At 39.9% G+C, this 24,956-nt stretch overlaps 1 protein-coding gene across 1 annotated transcript in view; it reads left to right on the plus strand.

The window, feature by feature from the left end:
- Positions 1 to 338: 338 nt before the first annotated feature.
- The window catches only part of LOC118556791, a 45,199-nt gene continuing 20,581 nt past the window's right edge, over positions 339 to 24,956 (plus strand). Inside the window, exons 1-9 of the mRNA XM_036125124.1 lie at positions 339 to 354; positions 737 to 1,117; positions 1,541 to 1,840; positions 1,917 to 2,177; positions 3,739 to 3,826; positions 3,912 to 3,942; positions 5,752 to 6,134; positions 11,102 to 11,508; positions 12,732 to 12,901. Of these exons, the coding sequence (XP_035981017.1) occupies positions 339 to 354; positions 737 to 1,117; positions 1,541 to 1,840; positions 1,917 to 2,177; positions 3,739 to 3,826; positions 3,912 to 3,942; positions 5,752 to 6,134; positions 11,102 to 11,508; positions 12,732 to 12,901 (2,037 nt within the window). The remainder of the gene's footprint in view (positions 355 to 736; positions 1,118 to 1,540; positions 1,841 to 1,916; positions 2,178 to 3,738; positions 3,827 to 3,911; positions 3,943 to 5,751; positions 6,135 to 11,101; positions 11,509 to 12,731; positions 12,902 to 24,956) is intronic.

Here is a 24,956-nt window from a genome sequence, read left to right on the forward strand (position 1 = left end):
ACTTTTCTGAGGCCTCGTAACTCCATGTGCGCGAGGAACATTGTTTCTCAAAGCTCTGAATTTTCATCTAATAAAGGTCTAAACCACTTTTGGCTTTCTTGATACAGTGAAACATTAAAAGTAACCTTTTTAAACTTTCCTTGCTCATTTCCCTGCCAAACCTCTGCCTTTGTCCATGTGGTTGAGTTTAGGCCGTCCGGTTGGAAGACCAGTGTGAGACTGGCTCGGGGCAGCAAGCAAGTGGCTAGCTCAGAGAGTAACTCCTTGTGAATCCCGGTCTGGAATGCAATTACGCAGGCTCCGATGGACTGGGCTGGGCTGGGCTTGGCCAATCGACAATGGGGACCTCTTCTTGTATGGCCTTAGGCTACCTGCACAGCTTGAAGGGGGGATTTTCAGATTAGCTTTTTTCTGCATAAACTGAGGAAAGGTTACAAGCAGCCTGGTTTCATGGCAGTCAGCTGGTTAGGTTCCGATGCTGAAAAGCAAGCTGTACTTAGCTGTGATTCTGGAAAACACCAATCATTGCTGGTCTATCCAGTGTGGACGCCTTCACAGACCACAGGTAAAGGGGAAAATAAATCCGGGGGAGCTTGGTACATAATAGTTTAGGCACACTGCTGTGATGGGAGCAGTTCCTTCAGTGAGGGAGTCTGCAGTGTCTCACATTTCAGAGAAGTCTGATTTTGTCCTGCCTGGCTGATTTCCTAACATCATCATTTGTCTGTTTTTACAGGTGTTTTGGCTCATTGTGGTAGATCAACATCCGCGCTCAACATCACTGCACCTAATAACACTGAAGCTCTGAGTGGATCTTGTTTGGAAATCCCATGTAGCTTTAATACAGTTAATCCCAATTATGACAGTAAAACAACTGTCAACGGAGTGTGGATGAAGGGTGGTTTACATTTTTGGTCTGTTCCAAAGGTAGTTATTTTCAACAGCAGTGGGTCAGTTAACACCTTTTCACTGAATATTGGAAACCTGACAGAGAAAAACTGCACCACTCTGTTTCCTAATTTAAACACAAGTTTTACAGACAGATACTTCTTCAGAATTGAAAACGGGAACTACAGATCAACAGCTTGTGCTGATCCTGTCAACATAACAGTTAAAGGTAAAAGCATTTTTGTTTTAACATACCAATATATTAAAATGTATACTGCTCTGTTGTTTCCATTTTCCTTATAATTTTTACAGGTTCAAAATGTCAGAACATTGGTTTTACAGCCTGTGCAAAATGTGCAAGCATCATTAGCAAGTTTACTCTAAGCTTTTGCTAAAAAAAAAAAAAAAAAAAACACCATGTGGGGCTGCTACACATATAACATTAATCAGATTGGAATTAGATACATTTGTCAGAAAAATATATATGTATATAGATGTGTGTGTGTGTGTTTGTGTTTGTGTGTGTGTGTGTGTGTGTGTGTGTGTGTGTGTGTGTGTGTGTGTGTGTGTGTGTGTGTGTGTGTGTGTGTGTGTGTGTGAATACATTCAGACATGTTCACTCTGAAATTATGTGTTTTATTTAAACTCCCAGATTCTCCTTGGAGTCCCAGCATTAACATCCCTGCTGATCTGAAGGAGCATCAGTCTGTCACTATCAGCTGCTCAGCTTTGACTCCCTGTCCACACTCACCTCCTGAACTCACCTGGAATCTCCAACAAGACTCTCACAGACAAACAGAGAAAAACACAGAGGGAACCTTTACAACTAAAATCCAGGAGACCATCACTCTGTCAGACACACATGATGGATACAACATCAGCTGTTCTGCCACATATCCTGTGAATGGAGGAAGCAAGACAGCAGAGACAGAAGTGACTCTCAGTGTTTCATGTAAGTGATCCTGTCAGCACGTCATGGTTCAGCTGTTTCTGATCAGTAAAGTTAATGTGTGTCCCATTTTCCTCAGATGCTCCTAAAGACACCTCAGCATCCATCAGTCCATCAGGTTTGGTGTCAGCAGGTAGCTGGGTGGAGCTGAGCTGCTCCAGCAGAGCCAAGCCTCCCATCAGCAGCTTCACCTGGTTCAGGAACAGCAAACATGGAGCCATTAATGTATCTGTGGGGCAGGTTTACAGCTTCAATGCTACTGAGGGAGAAGAGTATTACTGTGTGGCTACAAATGATCTGGGTGATCAGAGGTCATCAGTGATCCTTCTTATTAACAAAGGTAACTATTGTAATTTTACTGATTTTATTCTCTTTTCATACTCAAAATAGACATTATCATAGGATTTATCAAATTTTAATATTTAAGTTTTCTATCCTTTTGTAGAGGCATATTTTGCCGCAATTAGTGTTTCATGTAAGTGATCCTGTCAGCATGTCATGTAATTAGCAAAAAGATTTTACCCTTTTTTGTTAATTACCTCAAGCTCGGTAAGTCTGGGTGTAGAGCATCTGTATGCATTAATTTTAACATTTTTGCACCCAATTCTATAGATTTAGGCCTTGGTCTTTCTTCTGTATTGAGCTCCAACAAACCTCTGAGAGCTTCACATAACAGCTGCCATGACACTGAGATGAAGTTACAGACAGGTGGAGTCTTGTCCCTGCATCTGTGACTTCCAAAGGCAATTTGTTTACTCCAGTTGGAGTAAAAGGGACTGAATACATTATCTATACCTAACCTTTTTATTTTTAAAACAAATGTAAACAGTGTTTCACAGTTATGTTCTATTTTCTATTAATCAATCATATCAATATCTTGAAAAATAGATTTTTGTATATTTTTGTAAGGCTCTTGTGAAGACGTATATAGACACAACAATGGATAGACCAATGAGTGGAGGAAGTTTCATTGTGTGCTTTCAGACTTTCTTCATATGTGTTATGGTTTAGACATTTCCTGTTTTCTGTTAGGACTTTTTTCCCTGCTGTTTAGTGTTCTTCCTCTCATGGCTAGTTTAGCATAGGAACCTTGCGATGTCCCCTACCAGCACTAAGAAGCCTCAAGGTATCCCACAATCCTTTGTGTTACATTATGTGTAAGCACAGCCCACCTCACGAAAATGAACAAAAATCTCCTCCCCCCTCGGGGAGAAGAGAGCACAAACTTTGTAGTTCATTTTCTGAAGGCTTTAAGCCTGGATTTGACTCGCATAATCCATGTGCGTTTCCGTCACGTAATGACATCGGAGTTAAAGGCTGTTCAACATTGGCACGGCAGTCCAAAGCTCGTTTCCTGCCCACGACAGAGTTCTTACTGTTGCCCCCATGAAAGGTCAGGGGGCAGGAGCTAGAAGTTAGTATTAAGAGTTTTCAGTTTGAGTCTCAGTCTTTCCCTCTCACCCATCGCCACCATCCAATGAAGCTCATTCAGTCCACCTTCTGCCTGCTCATCACACTCATGCTTCCCACCCGTCTCTCCTGCTATAGAGGCTTCCATTTGTCATTTGCTGCTTGCTGGATTATGTTGTTCTTTTTATGCCAAGCCTACCTATGACCAATCCTTTTTTTGTTTCTATGTTGTTTGGTGCTACTCTCAAGTTATGCAGTAATCATTAGTTTTTTATTTTTTGTACTCTTTTATACCTGCCTGTCTACGTTTAGGCCCATCTCCAAGAACCTCATCCTGACACATCTCTTCAAATCATGGTTCATAAGATAAAAATGTCTTTAAGCCATCGGCTCAGATTTGACTTGTCAGCAAACTGGTGGAACATAAATTGATGATTTGGAGCCCAAACATATTCTGGTCAGAAAAAGCTGAGTATGCTGTTCTTTTGCAGGTCATCAGGACTTTGGACTCAGTTTCTATGTTACAGTGAAGATCCTGGGAATTCTAATGCTCTACAGTACAATCATCATCTTTGAGTGGTGAGACACACCTTGCTATGAGTTGATGCTCTGTTACAGGGTGGGGTTTAATCCTTATTATTATAATTATATAATTTTTTTTCAGCTGGTTTAGATTCTCCAACAAACCAAAGAAGGTAAGCTACATGACTTCCTTAACTTTAACATCCTGTAAACTTATTGTTTAAAAGTGGATGCAGAGTGTATTTATCATGTCCTATGGCTGGATTTGTTGTAAGACTATCAGAAACAGAAGTGACTTAGAAAGTTTGAACTGCATTTAATTAACTGCAGAGCAGAAACAATTCTGCTGTTTCATGCCTACTCAGAAGATGCAGGACTCAGAAGATGATATCAACAGAGTGATGGAGATTCAGGCATCATGAACCACAAGAACATGAGGAAGATGTTCACTGGTAGAGGTGGAGGGGGGTCTTCTATTCTCTTTCTGATATCTATTTAGCTTTTATTTTATGTCATAGTAAACATTACCACAAGCATCCAGGGAGGAGGCAGCTGTTTAATTCATTTGACTACATCCAACCATTTTAAAGGAGGTAAAACAATATAAAACGTTGCCTGTATGCCTGTATCCTAAGAATAAACAACTAAAGCACAAATCAACCGACCAAAGGAAGTTAAGATGTTTTTCTTTTGATAAGCACATGTCATGTGTAAGACTTGTTTTCTATCAATCATGCTACTTTATTATCTTATTTAGTAAAACACTGTATGTATTTAGTTTATTGTTGAGAATGAACTAAGGCTACATGTAAAATGCCAAAAATTGACTATAAAATAGCAGAGTGAATTCTTTCTTTCCTCTTGGCCTGCATGGCAAAATAGTTGAACACCACTGGTTTACAGGGACCAGATCATGGTTACCCATACCCTGTAGCTACGTTACAGTTCAGATGGATTTACAAATGGATATCTGTGCACAGCGGTGTTATTTTGTTTGTACTTTTTTGGTCCAGAATTTTAAAGTATGACTTACTCATGAGAAAAGTGAATAATTTCAAATGTTATTTAAAAGTTGCCATAAAACCTTGTGCAGTAAAATTGCACACATTGCTCACATAATTCCCATGTTAAGGGCATGTGTTGCTTTGGAGAAAAAGACAGATTGTGGCTGTTACTTTGTGATTAAGATTGTTTACTGAAATATGTTTTGTCTTTTCTGTATAGAAAAATAATTCTGTCTTGAATTGTTTTTGGATTTAGTATTTTATGAAAAACAAGTTTTTATTAAAATCTTTTCAATTGGCACTAGTTTTTATTTTGTGTTCATCTTTTCTTAAAATTACTTTGGTTATTTATACATTTGACCCTAATCCTATGATGGACACTGGAAGTTATTGCCATATTTTGCTGGTCCCTGTACAAATGTGTTAGATCAATTCAATTATAAATTCTCAAACATTCCTTGTGTCATAATTTTGTTCAGGCACTTTGACGGAATCAAGCAGTCATACGTTCGAGCTCAGGTTTTGTGTTTGTGGCTGTATTCAATATTGTTTTGCAACAGCGGCATGTCTTGAAGTAACATAGAACACTTTCTTTGAACACCTCCAGGTCTGGGTCTTCATATATTTCCTAGTTGGTCCCATCAGCAGTCCTGCTGGGGGTATCATCAGGACATGTTTGATCAGTTTTTGTGATTTCAAAAGCAGTTTTCTTGAGGAAGACATAAGTGGAAATTAAAAACAGATGTGATGATCCTGGCACTGGGGCGGTTCCTGCTCTTAATCAGTCACACCTGTTCAGTCTCCACCTATCTGCAATCAACCTCTACTGGCTCCACCTGTCTCCAGCTGCATAAAAATCCCGTCCTTGTCAGTCTCCAGTGCCAGATCGTCTTCGAGCCACCGTTGAGAACTTTCCAGTACTATTCCAGAAAACCTGCCTGTCTGTTGCACGACCTGTTTTGCCCTCTGTTTTTTTAGCCTGCCCGGTCCCGTTCTGGTTATCCTGCCTGCCTGAGTTCTGCCTTGCAGCCTCTGGATTCTGGACTGATTCCCCGTGTTTCTGACATCGGCCCGCCTGTGAGTATTGGAACCTGCCTGTCCCCTTTAAGCCTGTTGCTCTGTCGGATTTCGGACCTGGATCTGGACCCGGACCCTCTTTGGATTTCCCCTCTGTACCACTGCTGGAGTTGTGGATTAACCATTACCGGACCCGGACTGTCTCTGGACTTACGCCCCTGGAAAACCCCTCGTCGTCTGACTGCTGCCAGCCGCTCTACGGTCCGTTCCCATCTACCAGCGGACGGCTTCTGCCCCGAACACTCCCAGCTGTCTCTCCGTGCCCTGGCTGCTCTCGTTATCAGGTTAGTCAGTTTGTTACTTTGCTAACCTGCCTCAGCAGTCTCTGACCTGTCCCTCTGCTTCCAGGGAAGCTCCAGCCATAACAGCTGCATGCCCGAGAGCCGACACTGGTTTTACCCTACTTATTAATAAACTGTCTGTAAAGTCACTGACCTGTCGTGGTTGAATCTTGGGTCCGATTCTGATACATTACAACAGACACAGGTGGCCAGACTGGGCCAGGTGTGGTAGTGGCTTAGCCAGCTTGATGCTGCTGTACACCTTGTCCAATGTGTCTTCTGGTAGCGTACTTTATATGCTGGTGTAATTTAGAGAGTACAACCTTTAAGTCTCCATGATTAAAGTCACCCACTATAATATTTTGTACAGCATTAAGATGCTTGCTCTGCTAGATACTAAAGCTGCTGTAAAAGTCTGATAGTCGAGCTAGAATTAGCATTTGGTGTGATATAAACAGTAATTACCAAGACTATGGTGCGCTGGAGATGCACTGCCCTGCATTTCACTGTCACATATACCCCGTTTAAACTACCCCTTTTTAACTGTGCCGAGACCAGTCCGAGCTCGGTGACCGAGATCACTATGGAGTGTAAATGGAACGCAAACTGAACTGAACCGAGCCAGACACAACCGGACCGTGCTAAATGCAGACCAGTTCCATGTGTGGGCTCGGCCTGGTTTTTCCCTGGCTCGGCTCTCTAATAACAAAGAGCGCATGAGCAGAACACGTCATCTCTTTACAGCCTGCTGGCATTTCCGACATTCATAAAAATACTAGCTTCCCTACCGTGACACACGATTTCCAGGGAGGATTCTGCTTAGCAGTGTGATGAACCTTAGCATCTGTCGTTTCCTGCGTCTGTAAATCCTTATTAGAGGTTTGTTTGTCTTATCCACTTCCCAAAAGCCGACTCTGTCAAGTAAATTCACCGCAAACTCTCAGCAAACAATGAAAAATAACCAAACATAACTTCCTGAATGTTACGGGCGCTGCCATTTTATTTTCTTGATTTCCTCCTTCAGTCCTAGAGAGCAGTAGTACCACAGATCGTCACTAGGAGGCGAGGAACCAAGGAACTGAGATCGTGTGATGTGTAAACGGTCGTCAGAACCAAGCTAGGCTTGGTTAACTGATCCAAGCTCGGACCGGGCATGGATCGGTTTAACAAGGGTAGTGTAAATGGGGTTATACTCTAGGTCTGATGTGTACATCTACAGACACTCTAGGTTATTTAAGAACACACTTTCACTCCAAACATTTTCACAACGCACATCCATGTAGGCCACGATATGGGGGGCGGTGGGGGGAAGACGTCTGGGGGGGGGCTTATGTTGTTTGAGCCTCGCCCCGGGCGGCTCCCTTACACCCCCTCTAGCATTAACATGATCGGGGTAGTTTGCTTGGAGGGAGGCTCAGCTGGCACCTCATCCCAATCCGAGGGGGGTTGGGTGTGCGTGCCCACCCCTTTCGTGCACAGTTGTAAACCACAAAATCAACACTAAGACAATGTTTTTAACACACAACATCTAGAGGGTGCGTATTAGGATCGTGGGGCTTTGTCCCCCCCAGATCTCGACCGCGGCACGGATTTGCAGTGCTTAAATGAGTATTGCGTGCCACTGGGTACTGGATCTTTCGGGGGCTTTGCTTATCCACGGCTTACCGGACTGTGACGCCTTGCTCTTCCCAGAGGGTGTTTGGCTAGGTAAGTGTCTGGGTGATTATTATTAACTTTATATAATGTTATATACTTGGGCAAGCTCTAGGCGGATTGCCCGTGAATTCGTAGTCATGCCACCACTCTTTGAATGCCGTCACGGTAAATCCGCCTGTCATAACGGGCCAGTTTCGGCACTCGCAAACTCTCATGCATCGAAAACAACATGTAAAAGGAGAACGATGGAATTGAACCATACCATAACAATTTTATTTATAAAACACTCTACACACCCACAGGACCAAAGTGCTATACACAATCATAAATTACAAATGATCAATCACAAAACAATTAGCAAAATGGCATAGAAAAGTAGTGATAAAATTTAAAAAAGTAAAACGCAGTAAAACAAAGTCAACATCTCAGATTGTGTCAAAAGCCAAGGAAAAGAGATGGGGCTTAAGAAGGGATTCAAAATCAGAAAGGGACGAGGCCTGTCTAGTGCCCAAGGGAAGGTCATTCCACAGTTTGGGAGCTGCTACAGAAAATGCACTTCACTTGTGCTTGGACAACATATTCTTACCACAGATTCTTCCCCCATGTTCATCCATCCATCCATTTTCCAAACCGCTTAATCCCTCATGGGGTCGCGGGGGGTGCTGGTGCCTATCTCCAGCGTTCACGGGGCGGGAGGCGGGGCTCACCTGGACAGGTCGCCAGTCTGTCGCAGGGCCCCCATGTTCATTTAGAAGTTTAAAATGTTTTCATATTTTTTTTTATTTATACTGAAAATGATTTTTTTTGATACCCTAATCATCTTTTTTTGGAATCAAGTTATATTTTAGAAACTTGCATCATGGTTCACAGCTGTATCATGTAAAAATATTGACAGCTCATCTTTATTACATGTGTCGTACTTGTAAATCTAACAATTTCATGCAGTAATCGGCTTCCAGTAATAACTATAAATACAGGAACGTCCCCGTCTGAACAATGCAGTTCTACTTGTGATTGAAATAACTTTTATAAAGTCAGCAGTTTGCTCATAGTCAGATCTTTTTTCAGAGTTATCCAAACAGAATTTAATGAAAATGAACATATGTTTTTCTGCTTCACATTTTTTATTTTTGCATTTTCAATTATAAAAATGTGGTTGTAAATCTTTTGTTGTTTTAAAATAGTTCTGGCCACAGGGGAAAAGGTAGATATAATGCCCAAAATTACAACCCACAATAGCAATCTAGAGCTAGAAAATATTTTGTTCTACTCTGCTATAAGAATTGTCCCAGGGATGGGACTCAGATTAGATTTCACTAACACATGTAGAGTCAGAAAAAACAAGGAAAATCTAAAGCAAAAACTCCTCCCATTGATGATGGAATTTACCACAATTACTCTGTTGATATCATGCGGGTCTTCTTCCCATGGATGTAAAACATAAAATGTGTTGCTGCCCTGCAATTTAAACTGTTGTATGAAAAAATACATGACATTGGTTTTCCCCCTCTGTTGAATCAACACAACAATGCGAGGAGGAGTTTGATTATCCCTGAGGTCCTGTGAGCTGTCCAAGGCTTTGGTTCCAAGGTTCACATTGATAAGAAAGTTGAATATTATAAACTTCAAGGAGATTTGACAAATTAATAACAAATTGACCTAGCTAAAACCTTGATGTTGCTAATTACAATTATTTGTTATTTTGATGATATTAAATCCATTTCATTTTGTACATGGTTTATTTGTTTTACTGATGAAAGAGCCACAAATAAACCTGATTTGATGGTTGCATAAAAATTACCAAATCTAAATCTATGAAAATTTGTCATGCAACTGAATTATACAAATCCCACAATTTTGGCCAAATTGCATCTTGTTTGTGCTGAAATGAATTAGAATTTCTTTAAAATGTCTTTAAACTGAAGCATATTTAAATTTGAAAGGCAATTTAACCCATCATATATGTTAAAAAAAATTATACAAAAGATTAAAAGCTTTGGTGACCTATAACTTCCCAACTCGTATACTCGTAATACCCCTTGGCATCTAGAGTGCAGAATATCCACAACATTTTCAGTCAAGGTCCATTAGGTTAGTCATGGGTGGATACTGACGAAAAATTATTCGATACACAATCTACTTAAAACTTAATTGAAAAAATACTTGTTCAAACCAATGCAACAAAAAAGCATTTTAATTTGTGTTTTGGTGACATGTATAATGTTAGAAAACGCCACAGCCCAAAATATGCACCATCATCTGGTAGCCACAAGATGGTCCCATAAGCTCTTCAAAATATCTGTATTACAGTATATCTGTAATATACTGTTCAATAAGAATTGTTCCAATGATTGAGTTCAGCAAAGCATTAGATTTTACAACAGCTAACACAGGTAGAGTAAAAGAAGGAAGAACTAAAACAAAAACTCCTACCATTGATTATGGTCTTGATCACAATTACTCTGTTGATGTCATATGCTTGTTCTTCCTGTGGATGTAAAACATAAAATGTGTTGCTGCTTTGAAGCTTAAACTGTTGTACGTGTCAGCTTTTGCCATGATTAGTTGTCTACCAATAGTGCAGTGAATGAGGTTGAAAAAGGAGCCTGTATGGTTCCTCTCACAGCTCCTTTAGCATAGGAACCTCGCAAGGTCCCTTAAACAGGGCATACACTGTACAAGTTTTTGCCCTTTTTGGGCCAATTCGTGCAAAACTTTTTTGCATTGGGCTGAGTTTCAGCTTCATCATGCGTCCTGTATCGTGTAGTATATAGGGGGTAATGAGGGGTGATTAGCCCCTCATGACGACTTCCCGATCAGGAATCGGACGGTCGGATGAAAATTAAACATGTTTAAAATTCAATTGGCCCTCGTGAGTGATTGTGCGCGTATCCTGCTGTAGAAGCAGAGTTACGAGCGTCTACGAGATGATTTTTCCCCAACCTCACGCACTGTGCATGTGCAATTCAATTCAATTTTATTTATATAGCGCCAAATCATGAAACATGTCATCTCAAGGCACATTACAAAGTCAAGTTCAATCATATTATACAGATTGGGTCAGATTATACAGATTGGTCAAAAATGTCCTACATAAGGAAACCAGTTGATTGCATCAAAGTCCCAACAAGCAGCATTCACTCCTGGAGAACCGTAGAGCCACAGGGAGAGTCGTCTGCATTGTACATGGCTTTGCTGCAACCTGGACGAGTGTTTTGACATCGTAATGGGGAAATCTAAAATCCCGCAGCTTCAAACACACCTTCATTTAAACGCAGCCGGTCTAGCTCATCTTCTACTTTGTCTCTTGACAGGAGCTACAGCGACGTCCTGGAATCCATCAACAAGAAGCTTACCAGCCTGGACGTCCACCTTGCTTTGGTAGAAGTCCTACATAAGGAGTTTCAAGCCCTGAGGGAGTCGGTGGAATTTAGCCAAGCCCAGCTGGCTTCTATCACCACTGAGAACGAAGCGCTGAGGGGGAAAGTCACGGAGCGCACCGAGGGGATGATGCAGCTGTCCGGCGAAAATAAGAAGATGAAAGAATCCATTCTGGACATACAGTTGCGAAGTATGATAGATAATCTTGTCTTTGCAGGCATCCCGGAGCAGCAGGAGGAGGATCCCGAGGTGGTAATCCGTGAGTTTCTCCAGCAGAAGCTGAAAATACCGGCGGATCAGATAAAAAACATCACCTTTCTACGGGTTCACCGGCTCGGAGGTAAGAAACCCGATAAAACCCGTCCCAGACAGATTGTAGCTAAATTTGAGCATTATAAACAAAAAGAGCAGGTAAGAAGTCAGGGCAGAGAGCTGAGAGGAACGGATTTCAGTGTTAATGAACAGTTTCCTAAGGAAATCCTAGATCGTACGCGAGTGTTATTCCCAATCAGGAAGAAATACATTACGGAAGGCGTCAGAGCTACAGAAGCAGTTGACAAACTTTATATTAATAGTCAGTTGTTCAGGGATCAGAAGATCACTCCTTGGCTTTATGAGATGCACAACAGGTGGATTTAAAGCATGTCACACTTGATAAAAGTGCATAGATCGGAACACGGTGATAAATGAAATAAATGCACAGCTCAAGAGCACGTTGGCACGGTATGGTTGTTAGTCACGGTTGGGTACACGAGGCATGGGCTGTGGTTCTTCCTCTTTCACCTTTTCTCACTCTTTGCACTTTCTTAATTCTCTGGCTTTCTTTATATTATTCATCTGCTTATTTCCTGTTGACCAGACAATCACAAGCACATCATATGATGCTACCTGGGTCTTTGTATAACTATTTTTTCCAAGTACATGCACTTTTCAACTTCTCACTTACACCTATGATAAATGTAAAGTTGGTGTCATGGAATGTGCATGGAGCTGGCACCAGGGAAAAAAAGGTAAAGATCTTTAACCGGCTTACAAGATTAAAGGCAGATGTTTTTTTATTGCAAGAAACCCATAAATCAGCTACAACTGTAAGTGATCTTAACTCACCTGAGTTCCCTAATGTGTTTGTCGCCTGCTATAACTCTAGACAGGGAGGAGTAGCAATTTTAATCCACAAAAACGTTAGTTTTACAATATTAGACAAAATTGTACATCCTGAAGGTGTCAGGGTTCTCTTTGTTTTCCGTGCTCTAACTCTGCTCCACAGGTGGTTCTAGTTGACTGGGGGGCGTGGCCCACACCTGCGGCTCGTCAGGAGCGGCTTCCACTGGCTTCTTAAGGAGTGCTCAGACAGATGGAAGACGCCAGAGTGTTAACCCAGTCATGGTATGCCTAGGCCTGTGCCTTGTATTTGTGAATTCTTGGAAATCCTGTTTTTGGAATAATTTTTGTCTCTCTTGGTGTTCTTCAGTGTTTCGTGTTTGGATTTACTCACCTGCCTTGACATCGTGCTCAAAGAACCAGTTCCTCAGAATCCCCGCCGCTCCGATTTTGCTCTGGCAGCTCCCCTCATACTCTCTTGGTGGTACCAAGCCAGGTGTGAGACCCCCGTCCCTGGATTCACCTGGTTCACCCGCAATACTCCGGTTCTTCCATCTGCTCCTCCCGTCTGCCATCAACTGTGGTGCTCTGTCAGCTCTCCAGTCACTCAGCCACCTGTTACCATCAATGAGGTACGGTCACAGAGTTCCCTCGTCATTACTCTCCCCGGATAGGTCTTCTCGACTAAATGTGAAGCGGCGCAGCTTCTGGAATTTTCCCCTGGTTCGATCTCTCATAACTTTGTTCCTCTTTCTTTCCGTAGTCGTTCCAGCACTGGCGTTCAGACCTCGCTCAAGCCACACGTTGTGTCTTTCCCCATTGTCCGAGCCTTTAATAAACATCTTAAATTTATTCCTGTCTCTATCTATATCGGCAGGTGGGCCAAACACTTAAAAACCATGACAGAAGGTAGATTCATAATAATTAAAACATGGATTCATAACCAGAAGGTATGTATTGTCGGTGTATATGGTCCAAATGTTGATAAACCCTCATTCCTCCACAAACTCTTCCATGCACTTTCAAAACACTGGGATTGTTCTCTAATTGTTGGGGGTGACTTCAACTTTGGTCTAAAAGAGGAAATAAACAGGTTGAATACAACAGGGACTCAGCGCAGTTGACAGTCAATAAATGTAGTCAAACAATACATGAGTGATTTTGGTCTTTGCAATGCATGGCGATCTCTTCAGCCTAACAGTAAGGAATTTTTTTTTTTCAAATGTCCACCATTCTTACTCTCGTTTGGACTATTTCTTAATCAGCAGCTCGCTGCTGTCAGACATTTCAGAGGCTGTAATTCATCTTATTGCTGTCAGTGATCATGCTCCTGTTACTTTAACCCTAATAAATAAATAAATAAAATAACCCCACAAAACAAGAGCTGGAGATTTAATACATCGCTGCTTGAAGATGAAGAATTTATTTAAAAAATTCAAAGAAGAGTGGGCTTCATACTTGAAACCAGGCACATCAGCATCTATACTATGGCAAGCAGGGAAAGCAGTGATGAGAGGTAAAATAATTTTATTGTCATCTCATTAAAAAAAAAAGATAGAAAACAAAAAGATTCAGGAATTAGAAGGAAAAACACTAGAAACTTTTCAAGAAGAGAAAAAGTTGGATAAAATCTGTAAAGTAAAATTAGAATTAAACCAATATATTGAAAAGCAAAATAAATTTCAAATCGAAGATTTCGAATAGAAAATTTTGAAAATGATCTGTTGTGTAGGACAAGATGTTATTATCCCAATAGACAGCTAGGGCCCGGGACAACACAAACACACACACACAACCCCCCCCCCCCCCCCCCACACCCCCCCCCCCCCCCCACCCAAAAAAAAAAACTTAACTGTATACTTCATGCCCTGGAAATCTCTGTATTTTATATTGGATATTTTCAACCCATCTATTGAATTTAGCACACTAGTTAATCTTTTCTTCATAAGAGAACAGCAGCACTGCAGTCAAAATATGGCCTTTTTTGACCTGTTGTATATTAGCCAGCCCATAACAAATGTTTTCCCTTCCATTGCAGGAGGTAGAATATGTTAGATACTTTGGGAATTCTCTGCCCTCTGAATCTCTGAGAAAGGCTTCCTTTTTGCCATTAAACGCACAACATTCACAGATACTTTCGACATTTAAGCTTGATGTATCATGAAACTGTTGACCTTTCGGGTTTTGTGATTTTTGTTTTATTTTTACAATTTATTAATAATAATAATAATAATAATTTTATGTTTGTTTTTTTTCTTCCTAATCCACCTCTTATATCTTTCAATCCTTATGTGATTTTGTCTGTATTGTGTGCACCTGCCCGTTGCTTTAATCCTATAAATTTCTCCGTCGTGGGATAAAGGATTAGCTAATGTTATCTTAAATAACACTTTTTAATAGGATATATGTACTGGGTTCTTTCAAGGTCTTAATTACATTTTCTGTGTGGGCTCCAGTAACATATGATAGATAATATCTACTGTGAAAGTTAACATGAACTGCTGCTGAAGACCACTCTGATCTACATGGATGTTCTCTGGAGGACTGAAACGCCTCAGTCAGTGACGTCAGTCTGTGGGTCTGTCGGGGCAATGAGAAAAGTTTCGTCTCCTTTTCTATTTCTCGGCGTTTTCTTGCTCATGGTTTTTCCATGTGCTTAAATAGATTTGTTGTGTTTCCACTGAATTTAACTAGCTTTTTACAAAACATAGAGCTTGATTTCATTTACGGTATTAAAATAAAGCCAAACGGCGCAATTTTCACTCTTCATGTTTTTCCGCTGGTGCAGTCTCTCTCTCCGAGTCTGAGCAGCAGCCGTGCGGTTGTTTGTGAGAAACAGTTGAGTGGGCGGGCCAGGCTGAAAGTGCTGATGGGACTCTGAAGAAATCAAAGGCTCTCCACAGGAGGTCGTGAGGGACTGAGCCAAAAGCGTTTGCGAGGTCCAGGAATACTACGTGGAGATCTGTCCCCTTCTTCCTGGCGAGCTGGATTTGATCCCAGATGCTGCTGTGCTCCACACATCCTGAGAAGCCTGAGATGCCTGCTTTCTGAATTGATGTGTCAATCAGGTGGTTTCTTTGCAGGTAACTTGCTAACCGATGAGCAACCACGCTGAAAAAGATTTTCCCCTCGACATTCAGAAGGCTCATCTGGCAATAAATCAGGAAGCTTCCTAGCTAATCAGCTAAAAATAAAGAGAAAACGACTATATTTGCAGTTACAGACTGAACCAGTAATACATTACGTGATCCAGAATGTATAAACAACACCTTTCGAGATTTCTACAAATCTTTATACACATCACAGATAAATCCATCAGATAATGACATCAAGCAATTTCTGGATAAAATTACACTTCCTAAATGATCAGATATCCAAAGAACGACACTGGACTCACCGCTGACAGTTGAAGTTCAGGAAGCTCTAAAAAGCATGCCCAATAAAAAGTCTCCAGGTCCAGATGGATTCTCTATTGAATAAGGTTAGTCTTTACACTGATGATGTATTACTTTATCTCCAGCACTCAAACTCTTCCCTTTCTCAAGTAATTAGATTACTAGAATCTTTCTCATAAACTGGTCTAAATCTACGGTACTGCCAATTAATTGCTCTTTTCAGAACCCCCTAGATTTGCAATTGCAATCAGGAAATCTTAAATATTTGGGTATTACTGTGTTGTCTAAACTAGAGGATTTAGTAAAATTTAACCACACCCCACTCCACACCCCACTTTTAAAAAAGACAGAAGAAGAAATTGAAAGATGGAAATCTCTTCCAATTTCAATTATGGGGAGGGTAGCTTCATTTAAAATGATGGTCTTACCTAGAATTTATTACTTATTTTCAATGATGACTCTTCTATCTCTAAATTTATTTGGGAAGATAAATCCCCCCGTATCAGCTTTAAGACACTACAGAAAACTAAAGATAGATACAATACATCCCTAAATGGATAAAACATAATCCTTTAGACGAGCCCTGGATAGACACAGAACAGAAAATATGCAATAATATCATGATTTCAAATTTGCTGTTTAATAGCTCAAATATAAAACGGCATACATGCTTTAAAAATATTAACATTACATGGCATTAGTAAAAAATAATTCTTAGAATATGAACAAATTAAATCTATAATTAGAAATAAATTTAAGCATATTAAAGGTGGTTTAGAAATCCCAACTAATATATTAGAGTTTCTAGATTTACCCCCCCCCCCCCAAACTACTGTCTACATAATACAGGACACTGACTATTCTAGAAATTCTCCTGGCCTAAACCATAAAGTTGAAATATATATCTCTATGGGTAATGAAGAAATATGCAATTCAATTTCCGAAATAAAATAACTTTTAGTTTAGTTAGTTAAGAAAGTTGATTCAAAACTATGACTGTGTGTGTGTGTGTGTGTGTGTGTGTGTGTGTGCGTGTGTCCGTGTGTGTGTGAGAGTTGGTTACACCCTAACAATGCATGATGTTAAAATTAAAAAGTTTTACAATTTTTTTCGTTCAGCATGTAGAGGACCTTTGTTGTCACAAAGATTTGTCATCTTTCTTTAGTTGTTGGTTTTAAGATCTGTGCTACTAAGAGTAGTCAAAGCAGTCCCTGGATCTCTTGTCTTTAGCTTAATCTTTTTGTTCTCTTCAAAATTACTTATTGCAGAAGGCCACTTCAGTTTTAACATCACTGCTTTAAAATACTTTTTATAAAAGAAAATACATCAAAAGTATTTGCCTTTTTAATTACAAACCTTTGATCCTAAGCGTTTTTTTTTAAATCATGCAAGGAATATTTTTGTCTAATTGCTTTAAACTTTAATGTAGTCCCTATTTATGCACCAACCACTACAAAGCCAGATGGATTTGATCTGCATTTATAATAAACCCACCTCTACCTCCATACCTCCCCACAGTTCTTTAAGTGTATTTTTTATATTCAGCTGTCAAACTTCTTAATATTGTTGTTCCATAATGTTTTTTTTAAGTTTTGTTCATTCCAAAGGTCCCTGCAGCCATTTGACTCCAAGTAAGACTGAATTAGATTTACACTAATTGGCTTCAGCACAAGCTTGATTAGCCACCGTTATATTCCAGCCACAGGGTCAAATATTTGATCAGATTTTGTTGTTTCGTCTGCTAATTATTTTAAGACCACATTTGTACAAATATTTCTCTTTCTTTTACAGACCATCTTATTGCTTTTTCTTTCCTGAATAAACAAACAAACAAAAAAGATTTAAAGATCTATATGGACCTGAAACCTCCATGTTGGGATTGCAGAGTTTTGTGAAAGAAGAGCAATCTTTAGAAACACTTTATTCTTTCCTTTTGAAAATGATCTGAGTCTTTTAAAAGTGAACCGCTAAGTGAAATCCTCTGGCATTTGGTTTGACATTTCATTAAGAGTGAGGAGACTTTTGTTGGTCATGCCGCCCAGGAAGGGGGCCTTCATATCAAATGCAGCCAAAGAGTTTGCTCCTGTAAATGTCAGCTTCAAACCTTACTTCATTGTGATGGCCCTCATTAGGGAATATATTACTGTAAGCTGCTTTTTATCTAAAAGGACAATCTAGAATGATTTTTTTTTGCAGCCATAACTTGCTACCAGCACACGTGCAAAAGGAGAAGCAAGAAGAATCTGCCGTATTTCCTCATATGACTAAAAGGACATGATTGTGCCTGTTTTCATGTTAAGACTGCATTTTAAGCAGCTGGGCTAAATTTAGACAGCCTATGTGTCACTAAATGATGTCCCCCCCCTCCCACCGACTCATCAGCCACATACTGCAGCTGTGTCATTTCCTCCTCTACTTACAGATTGCTAGCAATATTTCAGTAGCAGCTTAAATGAGTTTTCCCTCCGGGCCCAGGAAAGATGTCACCCATGTTGCAGTTCTCTTCAGAATGGAAATGGTTTGTCTTTCCAGGCTTTTACCGGTGGCATCGTTGTGTTGAGTTCTTCTCGGAGAGGAGGAAGACTTGAATTATTCCCTGTTTTAGGGCATTCAGCTCACAATCACAGCTGATACAGTAAATGTTAGTTTGCATTGCTAGATCTATCCATCCATCCATCCATCCATCCATCCATCCATCCATCCATCCATCCATCCATCCATCCATCCATCCATCCATCCATCCATCCATAATGTTATCATTTCATATCTAATATACTACCCATAGTATGTGATCAATACAATCCTACAGTGATTTATCTTAATGACAAATTCTAATCTTGTTTTACAATGACAAATTTATTTATATGGCACATCTCAAAAACAGACAAGTATCAATACATCAAGAAGTAACAAGTGATTTATTTTAGATTTTTTTATTATTATTATGATTCATAAAGCTAGATTGTGTTTCTGTTGTCTAGGGGGGTAAACTCAGCATTTGACTGGAGAGCATCATATAATCCATATAATGGATATTGGGTGCTTCCAGTTTAATAATTTATTCAAAGGCCTAGCACCTCTGCCTTATGCTGGTCACCAGCTTGGTCACACGTTGCTGTTGGGTAGCCTCCCATGCTTCATCCAGACATTGTGGTTTCGTTGGTCACTCTGGGACAAACAGCACAGCTCAAACTGAATCCACAAGTGTTTAGCGGGGTTAAGGTCAAGAGTGCAGGCAGACTATTTCAACCTCTCCACCCCCAAATTCTGGAGGTAGTCTCTGATGAATCTCACTCTGTGGGGGACAGCATTGACATCTGGGAGACAGGGTTTAGTCCATTAGAGCAAAAACCTCAAATCTAGACGAGCTTTGTTTTTCAATAGTGGTTATTGTACCCCTACAGCATCACACTGCATAACACAAAAAGCTGTTTGGTTGGGAAGAGATGGTAAGACGTTTTCTTTTTATGTGTGTAACTCACATACTCAACTCTTCTGATCCCACAAATTCATTTCAATTTGTATATGGTTACACAAAAGGTAACAACAATGCAGTTTTGAGCTTTGCTTCTGAATATAAACACATTAAAGAGAGATCTGATGTCGGCAGGAATTGATCTAATTATTCAAACAGCCAAAGGTCAAGAACCTTAGGAGCTGATCAGATTACAGACAGTGACAAAGGTGGATCAGGTAAAACTCTCATCAGCTCTGTGAAACAGAAGCATTGTAAGGGTAATGCTATAATTGTGTGCCTGATAAGTGACCTCTATTCTGGAGGAATTTTTTCAAGTTTCTTGGATGTGTATGAACTTCTGGTTCTTGCAGAACGTAAAACATGAATATATGGGAGAAATTCAGACAGTTAAAGACAAAGGTGTCCAAAGTACTGTAATTCAGAAATGATCCAAAGGTAGCCGGTCCCAACAGGTGTGTCATGATTTAAGTTTTTGTGTGTTTTGTTTTGGACTTTTCTGGACGTTTCTTGAAACAGCCACCATCCAAACAGCTCAGTCTCCTCAGTCACCAGTCAGTTAGCCCACATCAGCTCCACCTGCTGCCAGTAATTACTGTCAACTGTGCTCACCTGTTCACCTGCCTATATATACCTGCCTCAGCCAGCTCATCCCTGCCAGATCTCTCTTCTTTTGTGATGTGCCCTTCCTCTGCCAGTTTCTATGTGCTCAGTCAGCTGGACTCTTCAGTCAAAGTGCCTGTGTCTGCGTGCTGCAGTTCTGCCTGTTTTCTCCAAGAGTCCCAGCTGCTCACTCTGCCTGTTCTGGTGGTTCCTCGGTCTACATCACCTGTTCTGGTCTGTCCCTACCTGCATCTTCTGGTCTTCTGCTTATTCCTGCCTGCCTGCACCATCTGCCACTACTCATCCTCACAATAAAGCTTTTTAAAAACGTAACTCTGTGTCCGGCTGAATATCGGGTTCACCAGCATTAACCATTACAAGGTGGTTGATTGCTGATGGATACTTTGATTTTCAGTTAGAAAAAAATCATTACAGGGATATCAAAATAATCTTACAATGAAAATCTCAGGTACAACACACAGTTTCCTTTAATAACTAAGCCTTTTTGATTTTCTTTATTTTCATAAAGGTCTACATCTGTCCAATAACTTTTATTCAAAAGGAAACTTTTGGGTTACCCAAATCTGCTTTTAGATCATTTCTTAAATTTGGTTAAATACAGGTAGTATTTAAAAACAATAATGAGCCAAAAACTCTCATTGCTGAGAATAGACTTTGTTTCTATTGTTTTAAATCAAGTCCAAAAGAAATTGGCAAAATGGATGCCTTTTAAAGAAGGCAAATGTGCAGAACCTATTTTAGATTTTTGATTTACAGTTTTCACGCATCCCTTTCTGGCTACTTTATTTGTTTATTTAAATAGTACATTCTCATTTTATTGTTGAGCAGTAAAAGAACATCAATCTAATTGTATTAGTTTTCTTCTGGCCAATACTTTTGACTTATCAATTTTGGTTTACGTTTAATAAGATATAACTTTTCAGAAATTTGATAATTTTTTTTAGGCAAAGACAGTACTTTCTGGTTTGATGTTAAACCAATCAAATGTTTTCGTCAAACAAATTGGTACATATCTCTTTGCTCTGATTATTTGACTCCTCCTAAAACCTTTCATGTATATGCCAGTAGGTTATTTAAATATGCATGGTATAGAATAAAACGGTTTAATCTATGCAGATAGAAGGCTTAAGGATAAGGCCTGTGGTTTGTCTTTTGTGATCCAGCATAATTACGAGCAAAGCAACGAACCCGTTTCTGCTCTCTGCTTGTAACCCTTTAGAATGCTGTGAAAGTCCATTAAAGACTATGACTCAGCTCTGCACCGCTTATAGACTGGTGTAATTTCTCATAATTATTTTCAACATATAGTTTCCGCACTCAGTACCGTTGTAAGATTTTTCTCATAGAAATATGGATATGGGTGGGTTGGTCTTCTGTGCTTGTGTGTTTACGTGATGGCCAAACTGTAATAACTCTCAGACTTTGAAGCTCTGGATACCGGCCAGCATCGGCGTGACAACATCCGTCTTCCAGCGGCTGTTCTCACATGCAACAGGATGTTTAAAAACTACTCAAAGGACCTTCGACTTTGCTGACTTTTTTCTTCTCTCTGCTGGGCCCCTTAACCGTCCTCAGCTTTATTCCCTACATTATCCCTCATATCAGCATCAGAAACAGTCGTCTGTATCGTCTGTATGTATACACAGGAGTCCATACATAAAGAAAATTAGTTTGGGTCATTATGGCTTGCACAGCACAAAGGAGTAAAACATAACCACAACATTTTTTATGGGCTCTGAATTAGAGAGCACATGTTCACATGACACAATACGGCCTCATGTAAAGAAATGCATGCTTTTATTACCAACATTATGACCATTAATCTCGATCAATGCACCCCTGCTTCTTCTCAAACCACTTCCTGCTGACACACGCACGCTCCTAATCTGTTAGTGCAGTAAATCAAACAGCAATTTCCCGTCGCTTCAAGAACAAAAACGGCTAAATGCTGCCACACTGAGACCATTTATCACCGTTTTTTTTTAAATGTTCAAGCTCCTCATGTTCTCCTTAGTATGCCAGCAAGTTTCTTCCGTTAAAGAGGCATTTGCCTGCCTGTCACTCTCTATTATCTGCTACTCTAGCTCACAAGCCTTGTGCTTCTCTCTTTCACCCCAAGGTCTGGCCCGCTCTCCTGGTCCCTGGCAGTTTATCTCTCTACCTGCTTGGCTTTCAAATCCGGTGACTCAGGGTTGTGCACCGAGCTCAAAAACCTTCCTAAAGTCTACGAATGTATAGAGCATTTGACTCAGTTACTCTCTAATCTATTTATAATGTTCATTTGAACCAACAAAGTGCTTAGTTGGAAATGTAAAATGCATTTAGCTCAAACTATGAAAAATCCTTAACAATCCAGATGAAATAAATCAAGTTAATGCTTGTTTAATTCAGGCAGGAGGAAAAAGTGGCTTTAATATGGCCAGTGGGGGGACTCACCATCTGCCCCTGGCCAGATGTGATCAATTTATGAATTGATGAAGATGATCGGCCCACAAGTCACAGTGGCAGATTTAGAATTTCAACACAACAGGGTTCAGTGTGTTCAAGTGACCAGCTGGGGGCAGCAATGCACCTGAGCTGCAGCTAACATTATCAGCAGAGCAGAAACTGGCTGCAATCGTGCAATAAGATTTCTGCTGTGAAACAAGCGAAAAACATCTAAACTTTCTAAAGATGAGTCACATGAACCTAATATGAAGTAGCCTAATGACATATAGAAAACGACCAACGACGAAGAGTTATGTTACTGTTATGTTATATGAAAAGAACAAGTTGTCAATATCGGCAAAGGACGAAGATTATTTTACTCCTTGCTGTATATTTGCAGTTTTGGTCTTATTTTGCCTCCAGCTTTTCCAGACTATTTGCGCCTTCCTTGACAAAGATTTGTAGTAAAATGCGGCTTTGTGACTCCAGGGAACATTATTTACCAACATGAGGTCAATCAGTTATTCTGGTTCAGTCCATGAACACAATGTGTCATAATTTATCAAATTCATCTGGTCCAAATATGGATCTGAATCACAAACAGTGCAATCAGAAGGCTGACAAATGCAAAATCAGCTCTTACAAGCCCCTTTAGGTATACATACATGACATTCAAGGTTGTTGTTATTTTTTCAATATAAACATTTTTAGCACCATTTACTGTTTTTCGGGGAAAAAAAGCAAGCGTAAAACTTTTCTTGGCAAAATTTAGTGAATTAATTTGAAATTTGCCATTTACACAATCCTCACTCGATATTTAATGAGATACATCAAAATGCACATTAAAAAACATTGATAGAAACGCGACTACTGATGGCTTGGGGTGTCATGCCATGGCTTAGTTCTGGTCCACTGTGTTCTCTGAAGTCCACAGTCAATGCAGCCATCTATCAGGAAATGTAGCGCTCCAAGCTTCCCTCTTCAGACAAGCTGTGTGGAAATGCTGTTTTATTTTTTTCCAGCAGGACTTAGCCCCTGCCCAAACTGCCAAAAGTACCAAAAGCTGGTTCAATGACCCTGGTGTTCCTGTTCTTGATTGGCCAGCAAACTCCCCCTGAACTGAACCCCATAGAAAATCTGTGGGCTGTTGTCAAGAGGAAGATGAGAGACACCAGACCCAACAAGGAAGATGACCTGAACAGAGCTAACAAAGCAATCTGGGCCTCCATTACACCTCAGCAGAACCACAGGCTCATCGCCTCTATGCCACGGCGCACTGATGCAGTCATTCATGCAAAAGGTATTAGGTGCATAGAAACGAAAATACCTTTCAGAAGCCTGATAGTTGTGCTTAAAATTATTTTATGATCTCTCTAATGTGATGTTCTAATTTTCTAAGACACAAAATTTTGGGTTTTCTTTACCTGTTGGCCATAATCATCAAAAGTACAAGAAATAAAAGCTCAACATATTTATCTTTGTGTAATAAATCTCTATAAAAAACCATTTCACTTTTTAAAAGACTGGCTTTTAAATATTGCACTTTTATGCAATATTATCTTTTTGAGATGTACCTGTATTCCACATCAAAAAGAAGCCAGATAATCTCAGCTCCCCTTTGAAATCAAGCAACTATTCATTTAAAAGTTGTAATTATTTTAATGAGTTCAATTCAAACTTTTTTTGCTTTTGCAGTCTAGCATTATGATTTTTTTCTCATTTCCATATTTTGTATAACTTACCCGTATTGTTTTTTCTTTACCATAGGGCAGTTAGAAATATGACATGTTTTGGATTTGACAACAGAATAAATTACCTGAGTGGGAATATGAACTTTTTGAGTTTTAATTATTGAAACCCAGAGGGACTCATTTGGAATTTTGATAGATACTCTGTCAACACGCTTTTCATGTTTCAAATATGAAATGCAACAAATTAACATATACAAAAAATAAATGAACAAGAAAGACAATTTCCCCCTTAGGGGCAAATTAAGAGACCTATTTATAGCACTGATGGTTAAGCCCGCCCATGTTTATTATATCCATGTCAATTATAGCCAGAGTGAATAACTTTGATTTTCTTTCTCAAAGACCAGCAATGTTGCACAAAATAAAATACAATAAAAAGAGGGTGTTGAAACGTCAAAAAAGTTAGAATTGATCCTCTCTTCTAATGAGATGCACCACTGTTATTTAAAATAACTTTTCTATTTATAAACCTTGTCTAGATTGTGTTTAATTTTTTTTTTAATAAGACCTTATTTCTGTGTACATAGACCATTAAACTGACGTTTCCGGGTTGATAAACAGCGATCTGTCAATTAATCATTATCTCAACACTGCTATTCATGCATCCAATCACCTGTCATGCATTTTGTTAATTAGACTCACCTGATCCAGGTCATAATAACCATCTCGCCATCATTACACCAACTCTGCTCAGTTTCCTATCCAGATCCATCTGTTCCCTCCACATTACCATATTTGTTGTCTACAAACCCTTTCTCAGCTGCTCCTCATATTTTCCCAGCTGGTGGGCTCACTGTTCCCTCCGTTTTATCCTCCCATATCTATAGGTTCCTTTTCCATAAATCACTGTAAGAGGGAAAACCTGTGGCATAATTGTTGGAGAACAAAAAAAGGAGTGCTGTTTGAATGTGTGCTGTTTCCAGTATCCATCCAGTCCCTTTGACAAAAGGGTTATAAACCTGTCACATTAATGCTTATCTGCCTTGTGTTTCAATGGCCTAGGAACAGGCACAGC

Source organism: Fundulus heteroclitus, chromosome 21, assembly GCF_011125445.2.
Source record: "Fundulus heteroclitus isolate FHET01 chromosome 21, MU-UCD_Fhet_4.1, whole genome shotgun sequence".
Taxonomy (NCBI): Eukaryota; Metazoa; Chordata; class Actinopteri; order Cyprinodontiformes; family Fundulidae; genus Fundulus; species Fundulus heteroclitus.